Raw genomic sequence first — 21,400 nt, forward strand, 5'->3', positions numbered from 1 at the left:
GTATCAGGGTTACTTGTAGGGAAAGACACTACTCAGGGTTAATAAGAGTGGCACAATCCAGATCTTATTTTAGTGCCTCATCACATTAAATTGCTCATTTTAACCTCCTCCAGTGAACACTAAACACTCTTATTTATTTCTGACATGCTTGACAAAATGCCAAATATGAGAATAAGGTCTTGGTCCCAAAACAAAGATGGGAAAACTTGAAATGTCTAGATGTGCGGACAACTTAGTTTATAATCAAAGACACCAAGTTATAAAGTGAATTATAAAAAGACACTATAAAAAGATTTTTAAAAATTACTTCAGTGAAGAGGGTGGGGAAGATGACCAATGCACTGGTTTGGTATTAGTAAGATTAAAACAATGAACCAGCATTGGAAGCCAGATTATCATAAGTAATGATAGGTTCTTATGCAAAGTCCGAAGTGGCAATACGATTTTATAATGTTATCTGGATAATTTGCTAGAAGCAGTTCTAAAATTTGTGCCAGGGTTTGCCAGGGCTGAGCCTTGGCACCTCTAAACTTGGCAATTCATAGCCCCGGCACCTCTGGGCTTATTGTATCAGTTATGAATGTAAAAAAATTGCTTGAGCCTTGGCATGTCTTTCATTACAAATTAAGCACTAACTAGAAGCAAGAATGTAATGGGGAAAGGATGTGGGGTGTGTGTGTGGGGATGAGACAGTACAAAAAAAGAATTACTATTTTAAAAAAGACTTTTTGTTGTCTACAAAACAAATAGAAGGTGGTGACTAACAAAATTTTGCAAAGACCGAATCATGAAAAAAGTGTACAACCTTTGCTATGGTCTTGGTGAAATGAACAATACAAGTACACAAAGTTCTGCTACCAGGTACTGTAACTAAAATACATTAACTGATTTGAAAAATCAGGTAGAGAGTCTATTACATTCTTAAATTACTCTTACTTACCTTTGTTATTCAGCCTTCCCAAGAATGTTTCCAGCTTGTCTAGCTTCATGTCTGATTCTAATTGCATATCAGGCCTGGCTTCTATTTCTAAGCAAAATGAAAATATTAAAAATAGTTACAGTGTGATTAAAGCACGTATAAAAGCTTCATCATAAGTTTCAGCTATTTTTGATTACCTACCTTCCAGAGGCTTTGAAACTGGAGTGGTAGACTTCAGCCTGTTACAGAAAGGGGATGCCACTGGAGTTATGGCAGTAGGTGATGCCAAGCCTGCAGAATAAGCAGAGTCTTTCAGAATGCCACATCCATTGTAAACTAGGAGGCTTTATTATTGCAAACTAATGCCTGTTAAAGTAACCTAGTGTGGGAAATGGGTTTTCTATTAAAACAACCCTTTGTGCTTATTTTAAAATTTATATGGTTTGGATTGTATGTACCATTTTGCATATCACTCAGACACTTGTAATGTTTTTGAGCAAAATAAATGATTTGCAGGGAATCTACTGAGCTCTTGCTCAGAACATAATCTATGGAAATAATCTTCACACATCTACTAAGCAAGGTAGCAAAAAGAAAGGCTTGAATTGTCAAGACAATTCCCTTCCCCATTCCCACCAGCAGCCGAAGTCCACGGGGCTCTGGGGCTTTCATATGCAAGTGTGGAGACAGGAGTTACAGGGGAAGCAAAGCAGTAGACGCAGATTCAGGAACTGCATCCTGTATATTTCAAGCCCCAGTCCCAATTCAATATGCACTTTAATAACTAGCACAAGTCTGACCAGAACAAATTAAACTCAGTACATAAATGTAGAACTTTTTTTTTAAATGAACATATGGAGATTCAGTAAGAAGTGATACTATTTGGGATTAAGGTTCGCCACATTAGTTGGGATAGTATATCACAACGCTGAATTGTATCCCTCACTCCTTAGCTTACACAGTGAAGAAGAAAAATCTTTATACCTTTTAAAAATGTAATGACTATTTTTCCATGTAGTAACTGGCTGTTAATTACTGAGGAACTCAGGTTTAAGTCTTGTTTTGGAAACTTTACTGTTTTCCTCAGATAACATAAATTGAAGCTGCATCAGTTTAACAACTCTTTTCATTATCTTTATATGAAAGACATCACCCTGGAGCAAGCCCTAGCATGCAGTAATTACCAAAACACTGAAGTGAATATAGAACACAATTGGGCAGCTTATTAATGAAGACCTATTTTGCTACTAATTAACGAGGCCTGAGCTAGGGGCAGATTTTAAAGTAGCCGGTAAAGCCTTTGGCCAATGGAGTATAGGTGAGAGAGTGCCTGGACTGATCACACAACTCCCCCTGCTGCTGGATGAACAAATCAGTGCAGAGAGGAGCTCCTGAGGGTGATAAACGTTCATTTGCCAATTTGGAGACACAAGAATCTTCAACCACAAAGTGATTAAGACTGAAGGGAAAAAAACAGTGATTTAATTTTGTATGTTTTCTTGCGTTTTTACCTTGCCATTTAATTTAAATCCGATCTTTGATAATTCCTTCATCTAGGCAAGACATAAATGGTGCATATATGTAAATAAAATCCAGCCCAGACTACTTCTAACCAGTACAAATGTCAGTGGCTCTCCAGCTTTCTCCACAACACTAACATCCACAGCAACTGAGCAGTTCCCCCTCCCCCGCAATTTTTTTCTCTGTTTTTTTGGTTTTGTTTTTAAAGAGCAACTGCTAGCCTCAAGCACTTAGGGATGTTTGGCTCACGCTCTCAGCCTTCAATCTGTGGCCCACTGAGCATTTGCTGAAAGTCCACAGAGAAATGGTAGTTCATATGGCACTGGCTCTCCGATTACCAGCAGCTAGAAATAAATATTTTCCTAATGTTACTTCTCCGTTAAACACCTAATGCAGTTCCCACAAGGATGTTACACAATCACAGATGGTAGGGTGTGTGGAGAAGGTCTGGGAGATCACAAATAGGACAAGGAAATGGCCAATGAGAAGGGCTGGGTGAAATTTTTCAGAAGAATAGTTTATTCAGCAAAAAAAATGCAGTTTTGGTTGAGCTGAAACAATTTACAAATTTGACACAAATTTGCTGAATAGTTTCAGCCAAAAAAATTTTTTTTTGGGGGGGGAGTAGAGGGGGGAGAGAAGGTGTCTTAGGCACCCTTCATAAAACAGGGGGAGGCGGTGGTACCTCCTTTATAACAGCTGGAGAGTGGTGGCGGCTGGCCGGGTGCCCAGATCCTGGGGACAGTGCAGCTGCCAGCAGCAGCAGTGCAGAAGTAGGGATGGCAATACCATACCGTGCCACCCTTGCTTACGTGGTGCTGCTGGTGGCAATGCCACCTTTGGAGCTGGGCAGCCGGCCTGTGGCTGCTGCTCTCCGGCGGCCCACCTCTGAAGGCACAGCTGAGAGCGGCAGCTGCTGGCCCTCTTCCTGGCTGTGAAGGCTGGTGGCTGCTGGCCGCTCAGCTGTGAGGGTAGCTCAGAGGTAGGGGTGGGAATCCTGTGACCCCCCCTCCCACAGTGGACTTCTGATCCCCTTTTGGGTTGTATTCCATAGTTTGAGAAACACTGTGTACTTTTACCCTATAGTATAAAAGTACAAAAAAGACCAGATTTCACGGTTTGTGATGCAATTTTCACAGCTGCAAATTTGGTTGACACCTACCTATATCTACATCTCCAGGACCTGACTTTTCCTTTCTACTCCTGCTCACTAAAGTCTTGTTCAGGCCCTAATTCTCTCCCCGCTTGAGGCTTGCAACCTTCTCTCTGGCCTTGATGTTTACAACTTTCCCCCTTAAATACATATAGAATGCTGCTACTAAAATAATTTTCCTGGTTTGTTAAGCGTACTATGGATATAACTAATGCTATGAGTTGGTGACGGATTCTGTGATTATATCTGACCTTCATGATTTCAGCCCTGCTAAAAGTTCTGGGTATGGTGCAGGAACTACTTGGTGAAATTTTACAGCTTGTGTGATGCAAAAGGTCAGACTAGATGATCATAATAATGGCCCCTTCTGGCTTATGAAATTAGCACTTTTTAAGACTAAGGGCAGAACTTTGAGTTTGACCCTACAAATTACTGTCCATGCCATAATTGAAACAGAAATATGAAAATATTAGAAATCTTATTCTGGTCTTCTAGCAGCTCTTCAGTGTGACAGTTTGCCTTTGCCATTGTGTGTTGAAAACCATCTGTCATGTCATTAAAGCACTAATTCTATGAATCAAGGAATTATCATTTTCAATCTTAGACCCTAGTGGAAAGAAGGAATATCATTTTATCTCCTGGTTCAAATGAATCTAAAGATTTCAGGAAGTTTGAAATGATCCCATGTAATTCAGTTATTTTTAAAATTAACATAGTCTAAATGAAACTTGAGTTGTCTACACAAGGAATCTACTGTGCGTTTTATTTTTTAAAGATACCATCATGCAGTATTTTACTTTTGGACCTAAAGTCCCTAGTGCAGGACTGGACAATTATGTCCAAAGCTAGAGAAGTTTGGAGGTTGCACCCCATCATCAACAGGTGGAACCTTCCAACCCTGCATTGTGAGAGTACTCCATAGTTTTGCTGTCAGTTACATTTTTGGCATAGAGATGAAGAGGTTCCTCTGGCTGCTCCAGTGAGCAAAAAACCAACAATAACGTTTAGCCCAGGCATTAGGGCACTCACCAGGGATGTACGAGACCTTGGTTCAATTCCCCGCTCTGTCTGATGTGGAGCAGGTCTCCCACCTCCCAGATGAGAACCCTAACCTCCAGCCTAAGGGTCACTCACGTTTTCTGGCTAGGTGACTATTCAAGTCCTTTATACCAAACAGAACTGCTTCAACAAGAGAGACTAAGGCCACGTCTTCACTACCCGCCGGATCGGTGGGTAGCAATCGATCTATTGGTGATTGACTTATCGCGTCTAGCGAAGACGCGATAAAAATCGATCCCTGATCGCTCTGCCATCGACTCCGGAAATGCACCGTGGCAAGAGGCGGAAGCGGAGTCGACAGCGGAGCGGCAGCGGTCGACTCGCCGCTGTCCTCACCGCCAGGTAAGTCGACCTAAAATACGCTATTCACGTAGCAGAAGTTGCATATCTTAGGTCGACCCACGCCCCCGTAGTGTAGACCTAGCCTGAGAGTGACACCAACACAGGCTGGCTGGCCCTTAATGGTCCAGCCTGTGACAGATCAGGTTGACTGGAGAACAGGTGGCTCAACCTATTTATTGGACCCACCAGGGGATTCTCATAAAGAGCTGGGTGAGTCCAGCTGGAGGGGGAAGTGCCTATTTTCTGGCAAAGAGCCTGAAAGGAGGCTGGGAAGCAGAGACGGGAAAAGAGCATACAGACTACCCCCAAGGTGAGCTGGAACCCTGAAGAGTGAAAGCCTGCTTGAACCCCTGAAAAAAGGGAAGAGCCTACTAGCCTCTGGGGGCACAGGAGAATGGGACTAGGCGTAGGGACAAGTTACAGTGGCCAAGGCATGCCTGCAGGAAGAGGTGGCCTGCTGAGCCCAAGTGGGCTGAATATTCCATCGTTTTGAGTATTTCTCCTGGACTTTTGTTAAAGGGATACAAAAACCCGCTGGTCCAGGTCAGCTGACTCAGGCTCACGGAGCTCAGGCTGCGGGACTAAAAATTGCTGCGTAGACGTTCAGGCTTGGGCTGGAGCCCAAGCTCTAGGATCCTCTTATCTTCACAGGGTCCCATAGCTCAGGGTCCAGCCCAAGCCTGAACATCTACACAACAGTTTTTAGTCCCGCACCTGAAGCTCGCTGACCCAGACTAGCCACAGTTGTGCCATGGGGCTTTTAATCCCTGTGTAGACATACCAGCTGACTCAGGCTTGGGTTGCAGGACTAGAATTGCTGTGTAGATGCACAGGCCTGGGCTGGACCCCTGTGGGGCCCTGGAAGGGGCAGGACTCTATGAAGTAGTTCGGCCGAGGGCCAGGAGACTTCTACAGATTGAGTAGGCTAAAGGACAGTAGGGGAAAACTGAAGTACAAGGTGCCACAGCTAGGCAGGAGGGGGATGTACCAGAGTAGCAACTTTGCCACAGACCCATGCTAGATGAGCCTATAGCACAGTGGTAAGGGCACTCTCCCGAAACATGGGAATGCCAAGTCCAAATCCCTCCTTTACTTTTACATTACAAAACTTCCCACAAACAGAAACAAAATGTTTCCTTTCGGGTCAAACAAAGTTTTCATTTGACCGAAACCTGAGTGTGTTGATTTTTCAGAACTGCCAATAAAAAACAAACAAACAAAAAAAATCAGTTATACGCCCAGCTCTGTCCCGGAGATCAGTTCTATTTTCTATTGCGATGTGGCCCGCTCTGTAATATGGTGACACACAGGAATGCTAATAAGAGTGATATTTCTGGCCCTGGTCACACAACATAGCGAGGACGGCAGAAAGTTAGCGTGGCACGGACCAGCATCTATTGACACCAGTGACTACCTTTCTAGGTCCACTGACTAAAGAGGGTGAGCCTTTCTTGATATTTTGACCTTTACATGGACAATCTGTACAGATCCCTATGCAATTTAGGATCAAAAACAAGGGTTTTGTGGTTGGCTGATTCTATGATGCTAAGATACCCCCAATTATTTGTTCTGTGCAGAAAATCTGATGTAAATCCTTCAGCTGATTATGGTATCTCAAGGATACCAGCATAACAGTAAAGTTACTGGTGAATTCTGTTTCATAGCCTAAATACAACTCATTTAAAAAAAAAAAATCAGTAGATATACATTTGCTAAATATTTTGAGAGATTCTTGCAAAAAGAAGCCAGTTACAGGTCAATAGCTAACTCTCTCAATTCTTAATGAGACAGAACTCTCATTTGACAATTGAAGTGCTATGTAATAAAGGGAAATCCAATTGTGCCCTCTGGGTAGGACTGGGGACAAAAATTGAACATTAGTATGAGTGTACAAACAATTTACTATTGAGCTTCATAATAACTGGATGCAACTGCAAACAATGCAGGACAAAATGACCAACAGAAGCACTCACTGGAAGTTACAACAAACAGCACAATGACATTTAGCTGAAGCTAAACAGTCCTCTCTTGCTAAACACGAATACCATTTCTGTTTAAGATTAGCCCTTTATTTTGACCAGATAGAGAAGCAGTGGCTTATTTATATGTGGATGATTTCTTTACAGACCTTTTTTTACCATTCGGCCAGCTACAGTGAATTGGGTAGAGTCATTGGCTGCTCCTTTACCCTTTGTCTTCCAGGCTTCTTCCCGAACAGTAATCAGGTGTTTTCTTTCTTCAATACTCATTTGACTCTCATGGCTATCTGCCACTTTCTGCTTTTTTGAGAAATGAAGAAATAGAGTTTAACTGCTGTAAACTCTGCAATACGTAACAATGAACAGGAGAAACATTTCAACCACTATCCTTTAAATTGAGAGAAAAGCGATACATGTTACAAAGGGACATCCATAGATGCTACAGCTCAAGGACCCTGCACCTTAAAAAGCTTTATAGTTTTGCTATCCTATTACAGTAGTAAGATGAAATTTCAGTCAATGGCATATCTTGGTTCAGGAAATTGACATCATTCACTCACTGCAATTAGCCTAGCTTTAATAAAAATAAACAAATTGATTAATAATGTTAAAACTTTAGGTGATTTAAATTTTCTAAATTATTGTACTGCTGAGATATTTTCTGGTAATCTGTTTGACTGATTTCTGTGAGAAGCTTCCACATAGGAATTCCTAAGTAGCATAGTGGATTATAAATAGAATTTTTAACCTCCGAGTTTAATGATTTTTAATTCAGTCTCTAGCTGTACATTCTCCAAACCGGCTTAGCAGCCTTGTCTCTAAAGGCTGATCACTTTGGGATCTGCGCCAGCTTGTTCTTTTTGAATAATTTTATTCTGTGATCATTCAAATGCCTTTTGTCTCACCCACATGGAGCTTTTGCCAGTTTGCTTTAAGAGAGACATTCAATAGCGTCAGTGATTAGAAACAGTTATGAGCAGGAACTATTTCAGTGCCCTCCATCCATACAGGAAACTGGGGAAGAAGGTACATTAAGTAGGAAAAAAAGCCACCATAAATTTCTCCCTCCTCTTAGCTGAGTCAGATCAGAGAATCAGTTCAGTTTCTACAAATCAGTTACCTTAAAAAGAAGCTAACATTTTTTGGATTTGTGTTATATAGAAATCATGAACAGGACACACCAAAGAACAGCATTGCCAACCATCAATTTTATTGCAACTCTTAAGCTATTTGGTGCTTTTCTTAGAAACCCAGCTGCTGTAATCAAACAATGGCATGAGAACATCAGCTTTCATTTAATTTTTTTTTCTAGCCCTCACAATTACAGAGAAAAGCTTGAAAACTTGAAATGAATGCACCCTACAGGCTCTGAAACCAGAAAGAAAATAGAAAGACCCAATTTATATAGCTATATCTATATCTTTAAAAAAAAATCATGTTTTAAAAAAGAGCCTGACTCATGATTTTTGAATGCTTGAGTTGACAATACTGAATGAATTAAACACAGTTCAATACTTTTAAGGGACCAGGAGCGTGACTATAGAGGCAGGTAGACAGGGAAGGAATTCAATGTAACTAAGAATTTATCTGAAAAGATAAAGAATCATCCACCAGTAGCAAGAGGAATTACAGAATAAGAAGCAGCTAACACAAGGATTGGAAGTTCCCTCTTTCCCCAGCTGTTTGTGCCTCTTCCACAGACCTCTGCACAATTATGTTTGTTTGGAGTTCAATAGAAATGTTAACTGGCTGGGCAGCCAGACATTTTGACATCAAGAAATATGACAACTTAGATAAAATATTCAGAGTGTGGTCCAATCTTTTCAATGTTGTGGGCCAGATGCTAGTTTTGGGGCACCTTGGTGGGTCACATACAAAAATATAATTCCAGAGTTTAGAATCAGATTTTTATTAAGGTCATGATTTATTTTAGCCATAGAAAAACATTAAAATAAAATGAATCTATCAGAGAATAGCACATCTCAGTGAGAACACTGAGGAATTTTTTTCCCCTTGCACTACAGTTCCAATGTCACTATCAATAGTCTTAGTGGCAAGCCAGAGACAGCAGCAAGGGTGTCACTCTCCAACATCTTGCGATGTTTTGACTTCACATGTTATTTCATGACAGAATGTGCTTTTGCAAATGTCTGTGCTTCCCAATATTGAGCACAGCTTCAGCACAAGAAGCCTTTGAACTAGGGACAAGTTTCCAGAAGTTTTCATATACTCCATTCTTCTTTGAAAGAAACCAAGGATAAATCTGCCGTTCACACAGCTGTAGGTAAAGATCTTGTGGTTGCTGCTCAACTGGTACCTCCACTGGATTGCTGAACAGTTGAATGCTGGATCTCAGACTCAAAATCTGCAAATCTGGTGCTGAACTCTGCTGAGATAGCCAATATAATTGTCAAGAAGCTGCGAAAACCAGCAACAACAGTCTCAGTTGAGAGATCCTTGCGTGATGGAAAATGGGTGATGCCATTCCTCTGAAGAGTCCAAGTTTTCTGTGGAAAAATGGCCCATAAAAGTGTAGAAATATTCTGATCTCTACCTTGCTGCCAAAGACTGAGTGAATTGAGATGAGCTGGTTACATCTGTTAAGAAGGCCAGTGAGCATAGAAATGCTCAGTCTTCCAACTACTCTTGACACTGGGCAGCGTTGCTTACATTTTCTTCTTTCAGAACAGCAAGAATCTCCTTTCTGAGTGAAAAAAAATGTTGCAGGTACTGCCCCCCATTCAACCACTGAACTTGTGACCGGAGATGCAAATCCCACATTCTGAATTCAACTCCTCAAGGAAGCAGATACATTTCTTGTGCCTGTGTGCTCTGTTTCCTCCATGGATGATGTTGACTGTTTGTATTACACTGGTCATCACACCACTAATTTTAACAGATTTCCCACAAACTGCCTTCATTTCCAATTCCATTTTCTCTCAGCAAACCTACAAATCCACTTTTAGTGCACAAGCCACAACTGGCAGTATCTGTGACAACACAGCAGCACTGTTGGAAGCCACCATATTTGCTCATAGCAGAAACAAGTAAATATCTGCCCCCTTTGTACTGCACTTGTTTGGAACTAGCTCCAGTAACTATTAATGCATGAAGAAATCTTCATCAATGCTTCAGATGAAAAGCAATAACTGTCTGGTATCACCGACGTCAGTACTCTTGTCTAGAGCTAATCTAATGAAAAGCACTTACAATTTTCACCAACTGTCTTCAATTTTGAGGACACAGGATCATTCATGTCATTTACTCTCCTAGCTACAGTTTGCTGAGGCAATGACACTCAAAATTCTTTGTCATTTTTCCATTCCCAATGGATGAGCCAGCTTGATAGCATACATTTTTACCACATCACCATCCTTAAAAAGCTTTTTAGATTTCACTAGCTCAAGGCACACCTCGTAAGAGGCAGCCAGACTTGAAGTTAGTACAGCTGCAGGTTTCATCAGTATGTTTCTCTGCTTTTGAAGTTTGCTTTTCAAGTCCTTAACTAGAGCGGCAAGTGACTCTCCAGGGTACTCACATTTTGCCTTGTGAAGTGTGTTGTAATGTCAACTGATATTGTACTCCTTCAACACAGCTATCACTTTCAAGTGCATGAGACATTGTGGTTATCCATTACATTCAATGAACAAGTTGTCTTCTTCCCATTTACCTTGAAATGCTTCGTTTTCTGCATTCACTTTTCTTTTATTGCTAGAAGCCATTACAGTTACTTGCTCCCTTCCACTTGAGAGAAACTGGTCAGTCCTCACTATCTGAGACTGAGTGCTACAGGAGACCGGGCTCTAGGTGTGGGTATCGGAGGAAGGGCCGTTTACGGCTACCTTTACTCTCCTGCTGCTGCAGCTCACCAGCTATCTTCCTTCACCTTCTGCTACTACACTGAAGTGCTGTTCTTTACTGCGTGTGCTGGCGGAAGACCGTCTCTACAACATTGTATCCCGTGCATGGCATGACATATCCCGTATAGTGCTTGCGAGGTCATGCTTCATGGAGGATGCCATTTTGTCTCCATACGTTGATTGTGCTGCAGAGCACCATTTCACTCACTGTGCAAATGCTCTGTTTCAGACAGCTGCCGCTGCGGGAGAGGCCAGTATACTTTACAAACTATAAGAAACATTTCATCCCCCACAGGAAGTGCAGCTACCTCTGGAGTGAATTGTTGGTTTCCTAGATCACAGCAACATTCCATAGGAGATCTGGACAGGAAATGAATAGTGATCCTACTGAAACCACAAGGGGGATTTTATATGCAAAGTGAATACTGAAGTTATATTTTGGCAAGAACTCTGGCATTAACACAACCTTATTTATGTGGGAAAAAATCAAGTGGCTTTTTGGAAAAAAACACAAAAAACCCCCAAGTGATTTAATTTTGGCTGAAGGATTGCACCTGTGCTTCTTGGCTACTGAAAATTCAGAAGGGCAGAAACAGGAATGCTTATGGATCAGTGTACTGACAAACTTCAAGAGGTGGGTAGTGGTGAGTTTAGACTACCACATCAGACAAGGGACCAGGATAAGCACCTCCTTAAACGTTTATCCATAATGTGTAGAAAGAAAAATGTCATTGGGGATTTCAACCTGGGGGACATATGTTGGAGGTTTCATTTTTCCTCTGGTCAAATATCTTTGGAGTTTCTAAAATTATAGTTGATAATTTTCCAACACAAGAAATATTGCAACCAACTTGGGGTAATTCCATATTCAACCTCATTCTGATGGAGAAAGTTTAATTGATTATTGAACTAAAAACTGTTGGTTACACATATGAAAGTGTTCATGATCTGATTTTATATACTATCTGCAAACAGAATATAGTATCAACCAGTAATATATACACACACACAATCTTAAAAAAAAAAAAAAAAGCCAGTTTCCCAAAGCTGAAAACTATTATATGAGTGGGAGGAAATATTTAAACATAAAAATGTGAACCATAATTGGGAATTAATGTTTTTAGAGGCCCAAATAAGACAATTCCAGGCATGGAAGACGACTTCTTTGGTTAAAAACAGCCTGGTGAAAAGGGGAGACGAAGACAGCAACAGAAAAGAAAAAATATCTAACAAATGGAAAAATGGAGAAGCTTATAGCAATGAGTACAAATCAGTATTTATGAAATACAGACAACTGATAAGGTAAGCTAAAGATATCAATGAAAAATCTTCAGCCAGTAGGGTTAAAAACAATAAGACATTCTTTAAAATATACCTGGAACAAATTAAATTCTAGCAATGGTATAGATCCAACTGTAGATGAGGATAATGAAATTATCCATCAGGATGCAGAAAAGGTAAAATATTCAATAAATATTTCTTTTTTGTATTAAAAAAAGCAGAATCATGTATTCAAATCTTCCAGTAATAATGAAACAATTTCTGTTTTATCACTAACGAGGGAGGATGTTAAACACCAACTATTAAACATTTTTTAAATTGGCATGTAGAACTTATTGTTTTTGATGAGATCACAAGTTTGCCTGATGAAGGTAATTGTGTGGACATAATATACTTAACGCTTCTGTAAGCCATTTGACATGCATGATCTTCTTAAAAAGTTAGCACTATACAAAAGTCAACGCAGCACATATTATATAGATTTAAAACTGTTTAACAGATAGATTGTAATAAATAAAAAATAATTGTAAATGGGAAGTAGTTATTCAATGGCGGTATTTCTAGTGGGTTGCTGTAGGAATCTGTTCTTGGCCCATAATGAGGAGACAGGTCATTTACATTGACTGGCCTTGATTGCTTGGTAAGGAGGACTCATTTGAGTAACAGTCAAATGCATGATCACAGATCTAGGAACCAAGAACAGGATGGGGGACTGTATCCTTAAAAACAGTGTCTCTGGAAAAGACTTAGAGGTCATGGTAGATAAATAATGAAGCATGAGTTCACAGCATGCTGCTGTACTTAAAACAGCTAACACAATCCTGGGATGTATAAATGGGGAAGTATGAGTAGGAAGGTACCCTAATCTGTATAAGGGATTAGTGAGACCACTGCTGGAAAATTGTGTCCTGTTCTAGTGTTCACACTTCAAAAAGGATGTTGACAAATTGGAAATGGTTCATAAAAGAGCTATGAGAATGATTTGACATCTGGGAAATATGCCTTATGATGAGAGATAAAGCAGCTCAATCTATTTAGTTTATTCAAGAGACGTTTACAAGATGACTTGATCATGATATACAAGTACCTTCATGGGAAGAGACTTTAGATATCGGGGACTCTAACAGAAAAAGGCATAATGTGACCCAATGGTTGAAGCTGAAACTAGTCAAATTCTGACTTAAAAATAAGGTAAAAATTTTAACAGTGAGGGCAGTTAACTATTTGAACAACTACATGGAGATATGGTGGATTCTCTATCATTTGAAGGTTTTAAAGCAAGACTGTATATGTTCCTAAAAGATATGCTCTAGCTCAGAATACAAGTTACAGGCTTGAAGCAGGAACTACTAAATGAGGCAGAACCTCCTGTGGAGGTTAGACTAGATGATCATGATGGTCTCTTCTGCATTAAAATCTATAGCAGCACAGTTCCAGAACATATTGTGCTTCGACATCTATTCAGTACCAATTCAGAGGAAGGAATGGCTTACAACTAAGTAAATGCGCCACTTCCTGCAACACTGGATTTTCCCATCCACATCATGTCTCTCCTTGCCTTATGAGATCACAACCCAAGGTGATATGGCTGCATGTATGTTTGAATGCAAGAGATAAGAGAATTAATGGATTGTAGTTAAAGATGGCAACCTCTAGGATTGTCTCTGTCTGAAAGGAAGAGACCGAATGAAGAGATGAGAAACATCAAAATGTAGTTTTCAAAAGAACAAGAACTTCCTTTAAACTGTATGCTGTGAATTATGCAGAGGAGTAGGAAGAAAGGTGCTAGTTTAGCTTGTAAAGCAGAGAACAGCAGGAACAGAGCTTCCAAAATACGTAGTGCACGAGAGAAAGCCAATGGATTTAAAAATTGGAGGGTGGGAGAGGATTACAATTTAGGAATTATTTTTGTTTCCTATGCGACTTTATAGTAACCTAGCCCTTTTTCCTGTTCACAAATGGTCTCTGTAAACAAAAGACCATTTTTATTAGATTGTTTGCTATTTGAAGTTATTTGATTAATGTTTTGTGCAGACACCATGCAGACTGCCCTTGCAGCAGTTTGTGTATACCTTGAAAATTTAATATTACCAGTCCAATATCTGAACAGAATTACATGTACTTAAGGTGTAGCTTAGTGGTTTGAGCATTGGCCTGCTAAACTCACGGTTGTGAGTTCAATCCTTGAGGGGGCCATTTAGGGATCTGGGGCAAAAATCTGTCTGGTGATTGGTCCTGCTTTGAGCAGGGGGTTCGACTAGATGACCGCCTGAGGTCCCTTCCAACCCTGATATTCTGTGATTCTAAAGGTTAATGTATCTGTTACCTTATTAGATGACCTCTTTTTTTTTTTTTTTTTTTTTTTTTTTTTTTTACAAACTATGAATTTAATGTAGTCACAAAACTAGTTTTAGCAAATTTCAGCTGCAGGGCCAGAATTAGAGGTTTTATTTTGGGTAAACCATTGGTACAGACAAAACTTCATTCATACAAATAGTCATGAAAAGCTAATAAAAGTGGTATGGGCTGTGATCAATGTGAAGCTTTATTTAGAAACTCCAGAAGTGTGTGGACAGTTTCTGATTTGTTCTATCGGTTATTACAACCCATACCACTTTTATTAGCTTTTCATGACTATTTGTATGAATGAAGTTTTGTCTGTACCAATGGTTTACCCAATATATCTTACTCAAAGGCATGCAGCCATACTACAACCATATATTTTAAGTATGACAATCACAGCACATGCTGCAACTAGTATATAATCTGGAGAAAAGCTCAAAGGTTTTCCTATAATGCTTCAACCATAGATCCGTGCTGGGAGGTAGAGGACAGGGTGATGATATAAAACAAGATCAGAGCTGCCAGATCGGCTCAGACCTTCAAATTAATTGTTCTTGCTCCTTCTTTCACTTTCTTTCAGATTTCTTTTAACTCTATTTTATATATTCAGTCCTCCTTCCCCACCCTCCCACACCCATTTTTCGCTTATCTCTTCTGAAGGAGGGCTGGTATTCTGGTTCTGCTCACTCTGACTGCTGTACTAAGCTGGTTAAATAAGAGGCTGAGAGAAAGTGAATTACTTTAAAAGCCCTCATTAACTATTAACTGCTTTTAAATTAGTTCTTTAAAACTTGTTTAGAATATGGACCTGGAATTCCTTTATATAGACATATTTTGCAATGTCACGTGACACACTCCTAACATTTACTAGAACAGCAAAAGAATGCTGTTACCAACCAAAGCATCCATTTGGTCATGCTAATTTGCTTTGGGAATGTGTCTTGAAATCATTTTATTTTCTGTCTAACTCCTCCTTCAACTAAAACAGGAAGTTTATGCAATATTTCACCTTCCATCTCCAAGGATGCCGTTCATCAAAGACCAGGGGGCTTGATTCTTTCAAACTAGAACTACTGACCTTAAAGGAAGAGAAACAGAAGAGTGAGGAAAGACAGGAGAGGCAGAAAACAGAAGCAGGACGTGCCAACCTTAACAAAATCTTTTAGAACAAAAGAGTAGTGAATGCAACGCAAGAAAAACATCTCTGGAGGAAACCAGAGAATGAAATAAAAACCATCTACGACAGACTGCTTTGTTCATTTAATGAATTGAAATGTGATCAGTTTTTTAATATTATATATTTTTCATAGAAACTGAATTCAAAAGAGGCAGGATGCACTGCAGTTATTGTAAGAAGCAAAAATGCATAGCATTTAGGAACTACTCCATTCATAATCCTATTTAGTGAGTTTCTAATGATCCATGGCACTAACATCCTTGGGCAGATTGTATTTAGCCTGATTTAATTTATCATCTATAATCTAAAAGATAAATGCAATTTTTAGAGATGTAGTTTAATAAAAATACTAATGGAATTTAAGTTGGTGGAAAGTACGTAGTATAGGGACTTCTTATGGTACATTTCTTTAGAGAAGTATTTAGTAGGCAGAATATATAGTAGTTTCCCACATAACTAAGTACTCTTTAAGTGATCAGGAATTCCAACAACCATGTAAAAGTGTGCAAGCTTTTGCTCACCTGATGAATAGGTACAAAAGGATGAAATTTATGGGCAACAGGTATAGCAGGAGAATAAGTAGAAGCATAGACAGGTTCCTATGGTAGGGGCAAAAGCATAGCAAGAGAATTAGAGGGGGAAAGGAAATTATTTGTCAGACAATGGAGGAAAAATCAAGTGATTTCTTAAAAAATTATGTATCAATTCCAACCCTAATCTTTTAGAAACATTTTCCCTACTGAAAAGTCAGTGCAAGAAAAAGTTTCACATAACAGCATGTTTACCACAGCCATTTCATGCAGTAATTAAACCAATTAGTGACAATATTGCCGCAATTTGATGTGAAACTGAGCTGCACGCACAGGAGAAACATTTTTCACACTCAGATGTTTTTAATGGTCTCTGCTTTCATGATCCATTAAATTACTGAAGCATGTCTATCGCAACATAGATATTTCCACTGGAAGTGCCCTCAGCCCTTACTGGAATAAGGAACCATGTATCTTCCAGATAAAATCAAGCAAAGTTTTCTAAAACTTGAATACAAATTGGAAAGATGTCTGGAGGGAAAAACTAACACCCAGCACCCAGCAAAAGCGAATTCACTACTTTAGCCAAAGTTTAGAATAACTCCTAACAGTACAGTCAGGCTTACCCAAAGCTGATTAGACACGGTATTATCATCTGTAATTCCTCCTTCTTCCTACATGTTAAAACAAACAGGAAACATTGCACAGAAGGTTGGAAACGTGCAGTTCAATAGAGAGCACCTCACTCACATTCCAGCGACTAGTGCTTCAGATACAATGAGAACTATGTACATGCACATCCACTAGATGCTATGTATACAGAACTTTATCTCCTGCTACCAAAACAAGAGACAAATTATTTGTCTGGAGGCACACATGCTTTTTTATTTTATTATTATTTTTTTTAAAGGGCTTACCCCATCAGGGTTTTACAAGCATCATCCTCAGAGTAATTCTGAATCATGACAACGGTAAACAAATGCTTTTAGCAATGTAACAGATTACAGTACAAGTTTGCAGGAACGTGCTGTGGGAACGAAACATTTCAAACTTGATTCAGTTTTAAAACTACTGCAGCATAGTTGGGGGAAAAAATCATACACTAATCTGGGACGCTAAGTAGATTTACACTTAAAATGGCTATGACGTAGGAATTTTCATTCCAGTAAAATTTTGTGCTTTTGATGCTAGAAAGCGTTTTGTGTTTTTATTTTTCGTGGGAAACAACCCACCAATCCCCTGAAAACCAATGACCTATTACCCAACCTGATAGACTGATACAACAACATACTAAATCCAATCTGTTATATCTCTAAATAATTTGGATTCCGTATGTCAAGGCACTTCATCTTTTTATCAGGCTGGGAACTATGTAGACAATCTACTAGTATACAGGGTACTCTATAAATTGTATGAATAGGCTCCACAGTACACATGAAGAACTAAAAATCCTCACATCAAATTTCAACATGAAATAAACAAATACAGAATACACTAGGATAGTTTATTTTAAAAAAATGTTTATTTTTCTTTTTGTAAACCGTAACTCTTCCTGAGCTTATCAAGCTCCTCCATTTTATCATTTCTTCTCTATATTATTCCTTCATCTGAGGACATGAGGGCAAGTTCTTCTGGAACTGTATGTCTCTTCAAAGTTTTAAACTACACGTAAATTAGTGGAACATTTATAAGAAACTTCATTTCTGGAGTATTGGAAAGATCTGATCTGTAGGCAACTAACTGCCTATTGATAATTTAAGCATTTTGATTAAAATGTATTGACTGTACACAGTGCACCCATTCTAATTTGTGGAATTTGAATCTGACTACCTGCATGGTTTATTTTTTTAAAAGGCTTTTGACAAACTCCACAACTTACATGTTTACACACCATGCGACAATAATCAAGTCCTCTAAAGCAAGGTTAGTAAGTTGTGCCATACGCTCTTTAAAACTACATCCAAGCATGTTAATCAATAAAATTGGACAAATTAGTAGCATTTGGAAAATCCATGTCTTATTCTGAATAAGAACAAGCATGTGCCATGAATGTAACTTATTCCCTGCTGTTGAGACATGATTCTAGTAAGCAAAGACTGTATTCTTTACTAGTTCAAAGCTTAGCGGTCAATAAAACTCCTGTACTCTTGCAAATCCAACAATAGAGAGACTGCACACTTTTTAAAAGGAGAATGTGAGCTATACCCAACACACAGATGTTTTGTAGAGTGAAGTACTGTTTTGTGGTCTTCCAGAATCGGGACAGTTTTACTGTAACTGCCATTTTGGCTTCAAGGCCAGTTAGTAACATTTACAGTCGATTCTAATGGAAGACAGTAAGGTTAAAAGTGATTTCAAAACTTTACAGAGTCAGACAGTATTCTAGGGATCTGTAATACCTTTAGAAACACAAACTACTTCTAGTGAAACTTTAACGTTTAAATTGCTTTGTGCACCAGCATCACTGATGTCAGTATAGTTCAAGGAATTATCAAATGCTGCAGTACAAGTAAGATTGCCACAAAGTCAGATTTTTGTACTGTGTCTTCATTCAGGTAGGCTCAGGATTCATCAGTAGCTTTGTAGGAGTGATAAACCTTCAACATAGCGCCTGCCTATTTTGAGGCTAATACTGTGCAACTCCAGAACACTCAATTTTTCCTGGGGACAAGTTGCTAGTGTGATCACATCCAGGCCTAAACACACTTCAAGGCACTTCATTTTGGCCTGGTGTTGAACTAAGTCCTAGCACTAGGAATGATATGCTCATTGATGGCTGCTCGGGAGCCATCTGCAAGAATCAGGGGGTAGCCGTGTTAGTCTGTATCTACAAAAACAACAAAGAGTCTGGTGGCACCTTAAAGACTAACAGATTTATTTGGGCATAAGCTTTCGTGTGTAAAAACCTCACTTCTTCGGATGCATATGAGGTTTTTACTCACGAAAGCTTATGCCCAAATAAATCTGTTACTCTTTAAGGTGCCACCAGACTCTTTGTATCTGCAAGAATGTTATTTTTGGATTTACACTACCTTGGCTACTTTAAGTTCATTGGTGATTCTCTTAAATTGCTTTCATCTGGAGGATGTTACTAGTGTGACCTTAAAGGTGGTGAAATGTAGACTGAACAGTTACACTGTGAGATCAAATTAAGTCTGCTTTATCAACCATGCAAAGCACTGCATCTTTTAAAAATAGTCTACCGGAGAAAAATACAGCCATGAATGGTTCTTTGATTCTTTTCTTAGTCTTATTGTGCAGGTAACAGATGTTTCAGACACATTCACTTATGATTCAGGTGCTCGAGAATACACAAAAAAGGTTATTTCAGTAAGGACAGATTGATCACCAACCCTACCCTTACTCATATACTGATGGGAATAGGACATATATTCTACTATTGGCTGGGTACCTGCATTGACTAAATAATAAAAACAACATTTTATTATTAACTAATGAGACAAAGATTCTTGACCCAACTGATAAAGAGCATATTATAAGTAAGACAAAAAAAACACTAGTCTGAAGGTTACTGGTGGCCCTGGCTACCCACTAGCAGCCAGGACTATATAAAGGTACTCATAAAGAGAAGTACTTCATGGGTATTCTAATATTTGTACTTTACCAACTAAACCTTGGTTCCATCAGAACTACTGAAAATGCTTTTCTGTGCATGAAGACAGCAAAAGGCCACCCAAAGATTTAAAAGTTCTTTCTCATTAGAAAATCCCTAAACTTAAAACCATTTTATATTAAATAGCAAGAAATAATCATATAAATTAAATAGTTAAGCTGAAACCTGTTCTTGATTTTGTGAACATGTGAAATCCAAATGTTTCAGAAATTATTTAACCTCCCTCAAAATCTTAAAAGCCCATTTACTTCTTGGTAATCTGCTGATGAAAATAACTCTGCCCAATGCTGAAAATACTAAGGCAGCAGACAGTCAACAAGACAACTTCTCATTTAAGAGCTCTTGTGACAGAGAATTTTTTTTAAAACAAACCCTGAAGCAAGTTAAGGATGGCTGTAATCCTACAAGCTGTAGCAATTAGCCAATGTTAGGCATGCTTGTCTAGTTTGATGCATCTCCAATGCAGTAGTGTTTCGAGAGGAATACTTTTTCCTATCATAGGAAGCTTTACCTTCTTCTTGAACAACTGCTCAGCTTCTTGCAGTTGTGTGCTACGCTCAGTGATGGACACCTTCCCATACTCCTGCTTTTTGTTAAGCCTGCTTTTCCAGCTTTCTTCACCACTCTTCTTCAACAGCGCCAGCCTAAGAAGGAAAAATATGCCAACCATGTAGATTTCAACATTACCCAGGAAAGCTGTCTGCATCATTTCAAGAATGTTTTGGTCAGGACATTTTTAAGTAAGCCTCTGACTAGGCTTCTAAATGTGTTCCCATTAGTCTAGGCACATGAAACTCAAAAAAACACATATACAGGGCTTGTCTACACGCTGAGTTACTGCATGGCAAACCAAGGTGTGAATCTTCAGGATACCAACTTGCCCTACGGACACTGCTACGGTGCAGTGAAATTCCCACAGTACAGCTTAGTCCAGTAGGGCACTACGCTGCACTTCAGGACATTCGCTGTGCTGCAGCAGTGTTTACACAGGACATTAGTGAGTGGCAAACTGACGTGCTGTAGATTCACAGGTTGGCTTGCCATGTAATTGAGCCCAAAGCCTGAAGACAAAATATTAAAGATGTTATTTGGACATTTTGTATTTTACACTTGACAATGTATTAAAGAGATTTTTAGGTTCTCTGAAATGCAATAAGGAGGCAAGTTTGTCCAGCAGCCACTCATTTCCCTAGTTTTTCAGTCAGTACCTGGCCTAAGACACTGGAAATTTCAAGGTAAGCACCTAGGAAATAGGGAGTATTTCATATGTATCTTAGTGCTATCACAGTCGCATGTAAGCAATAGTAACTAATCATATTTCAGCAGTTGCATTTAAGTTTGTCCAGCTTTAAAAGATTCAACTGCTTTGAGAGATATTCTTTAGGCCTTGTCTACACTACAGGGAAAAGTCAATCTAAGCTACGCAATTTGAGTTACGTAAATAGCCTAACTCAAGTCAACATAGCTTAGATCTACTTACCGCAGGGGTCCACACTTCACGATGTCGATGGGAGATGCTCTCCTGTCGACCCCCCTTACTTTTCTCCATCCAGTGGAGTACAGGAGTTGACGGGAGAGTGATCTGCGGTCGATTTAGCAGGT

General features: G+C 39.3%; 1 protein-coding gene across 18 annotated transcripts in view; it reads right to left on the reverse strand.

Annotated features, from left to right (window-relative positions):
- Window positions 1–21,400, reverse strand: part of SVIL (supervillin) — a 204,768-nt gene that overhangs the window by 25,618 nt on the left and 157,750 nt on the right. For 6 of the 18 annotated variants that reach the window (XM_034760157.1, XM_034760145.1, XM_034760143.1 and 3 more), the window contains 7 exons: window positions 20,310–20,442; window positions 16,791–16,838; window positions 16,156–16,233; window positions 15,467–15,535; window positions 7,123–7,273; window positions 1,121–1,210; window positions 941–1,027 (listed from right to left, as the gene is read on the reverse strand). In XM_034760157.1, coding sequence (XP_034616048.1) covers window positions 941–1,027; window positions 1,121–1,210; window positions 7,123–7,273; window positions 15,467–15,535; window positions 16,156–16,233; window positions 16,791–16,838; window positions 20,310–20,442 — 656 coding nt within the window. The remainder of the gene's footprint in view (window positions 1–940; window positions 1,028–1,120; window positions 1,211–7,122; window positions 7,274–15,466; window positions 15,536–16,155; window positions 16,234–16,790; window positions 16,839–20,309; window positions 20,443–21,400) is intronic. The other 12 variants (XM_034760159.1, XM_034760156.1, XM_034760142.1 and 9 more) reach the window with 11 other exon arrangements.

Source organism: Trachemys scripta, chromosome 2 (genome assembly GCF_013100865.1).
Source record: "Trachemys scripta elegans isolate TJP31775 chromosome 2, CAS_Tse_1.0, whole genome shotgun sequence".
In the NCBI taxonomy this organism is placed as follows: Eukaryota; Metazoa; Chordata; order Testudines; family Emydidae; genus Trachemys; species Trachemys scripta.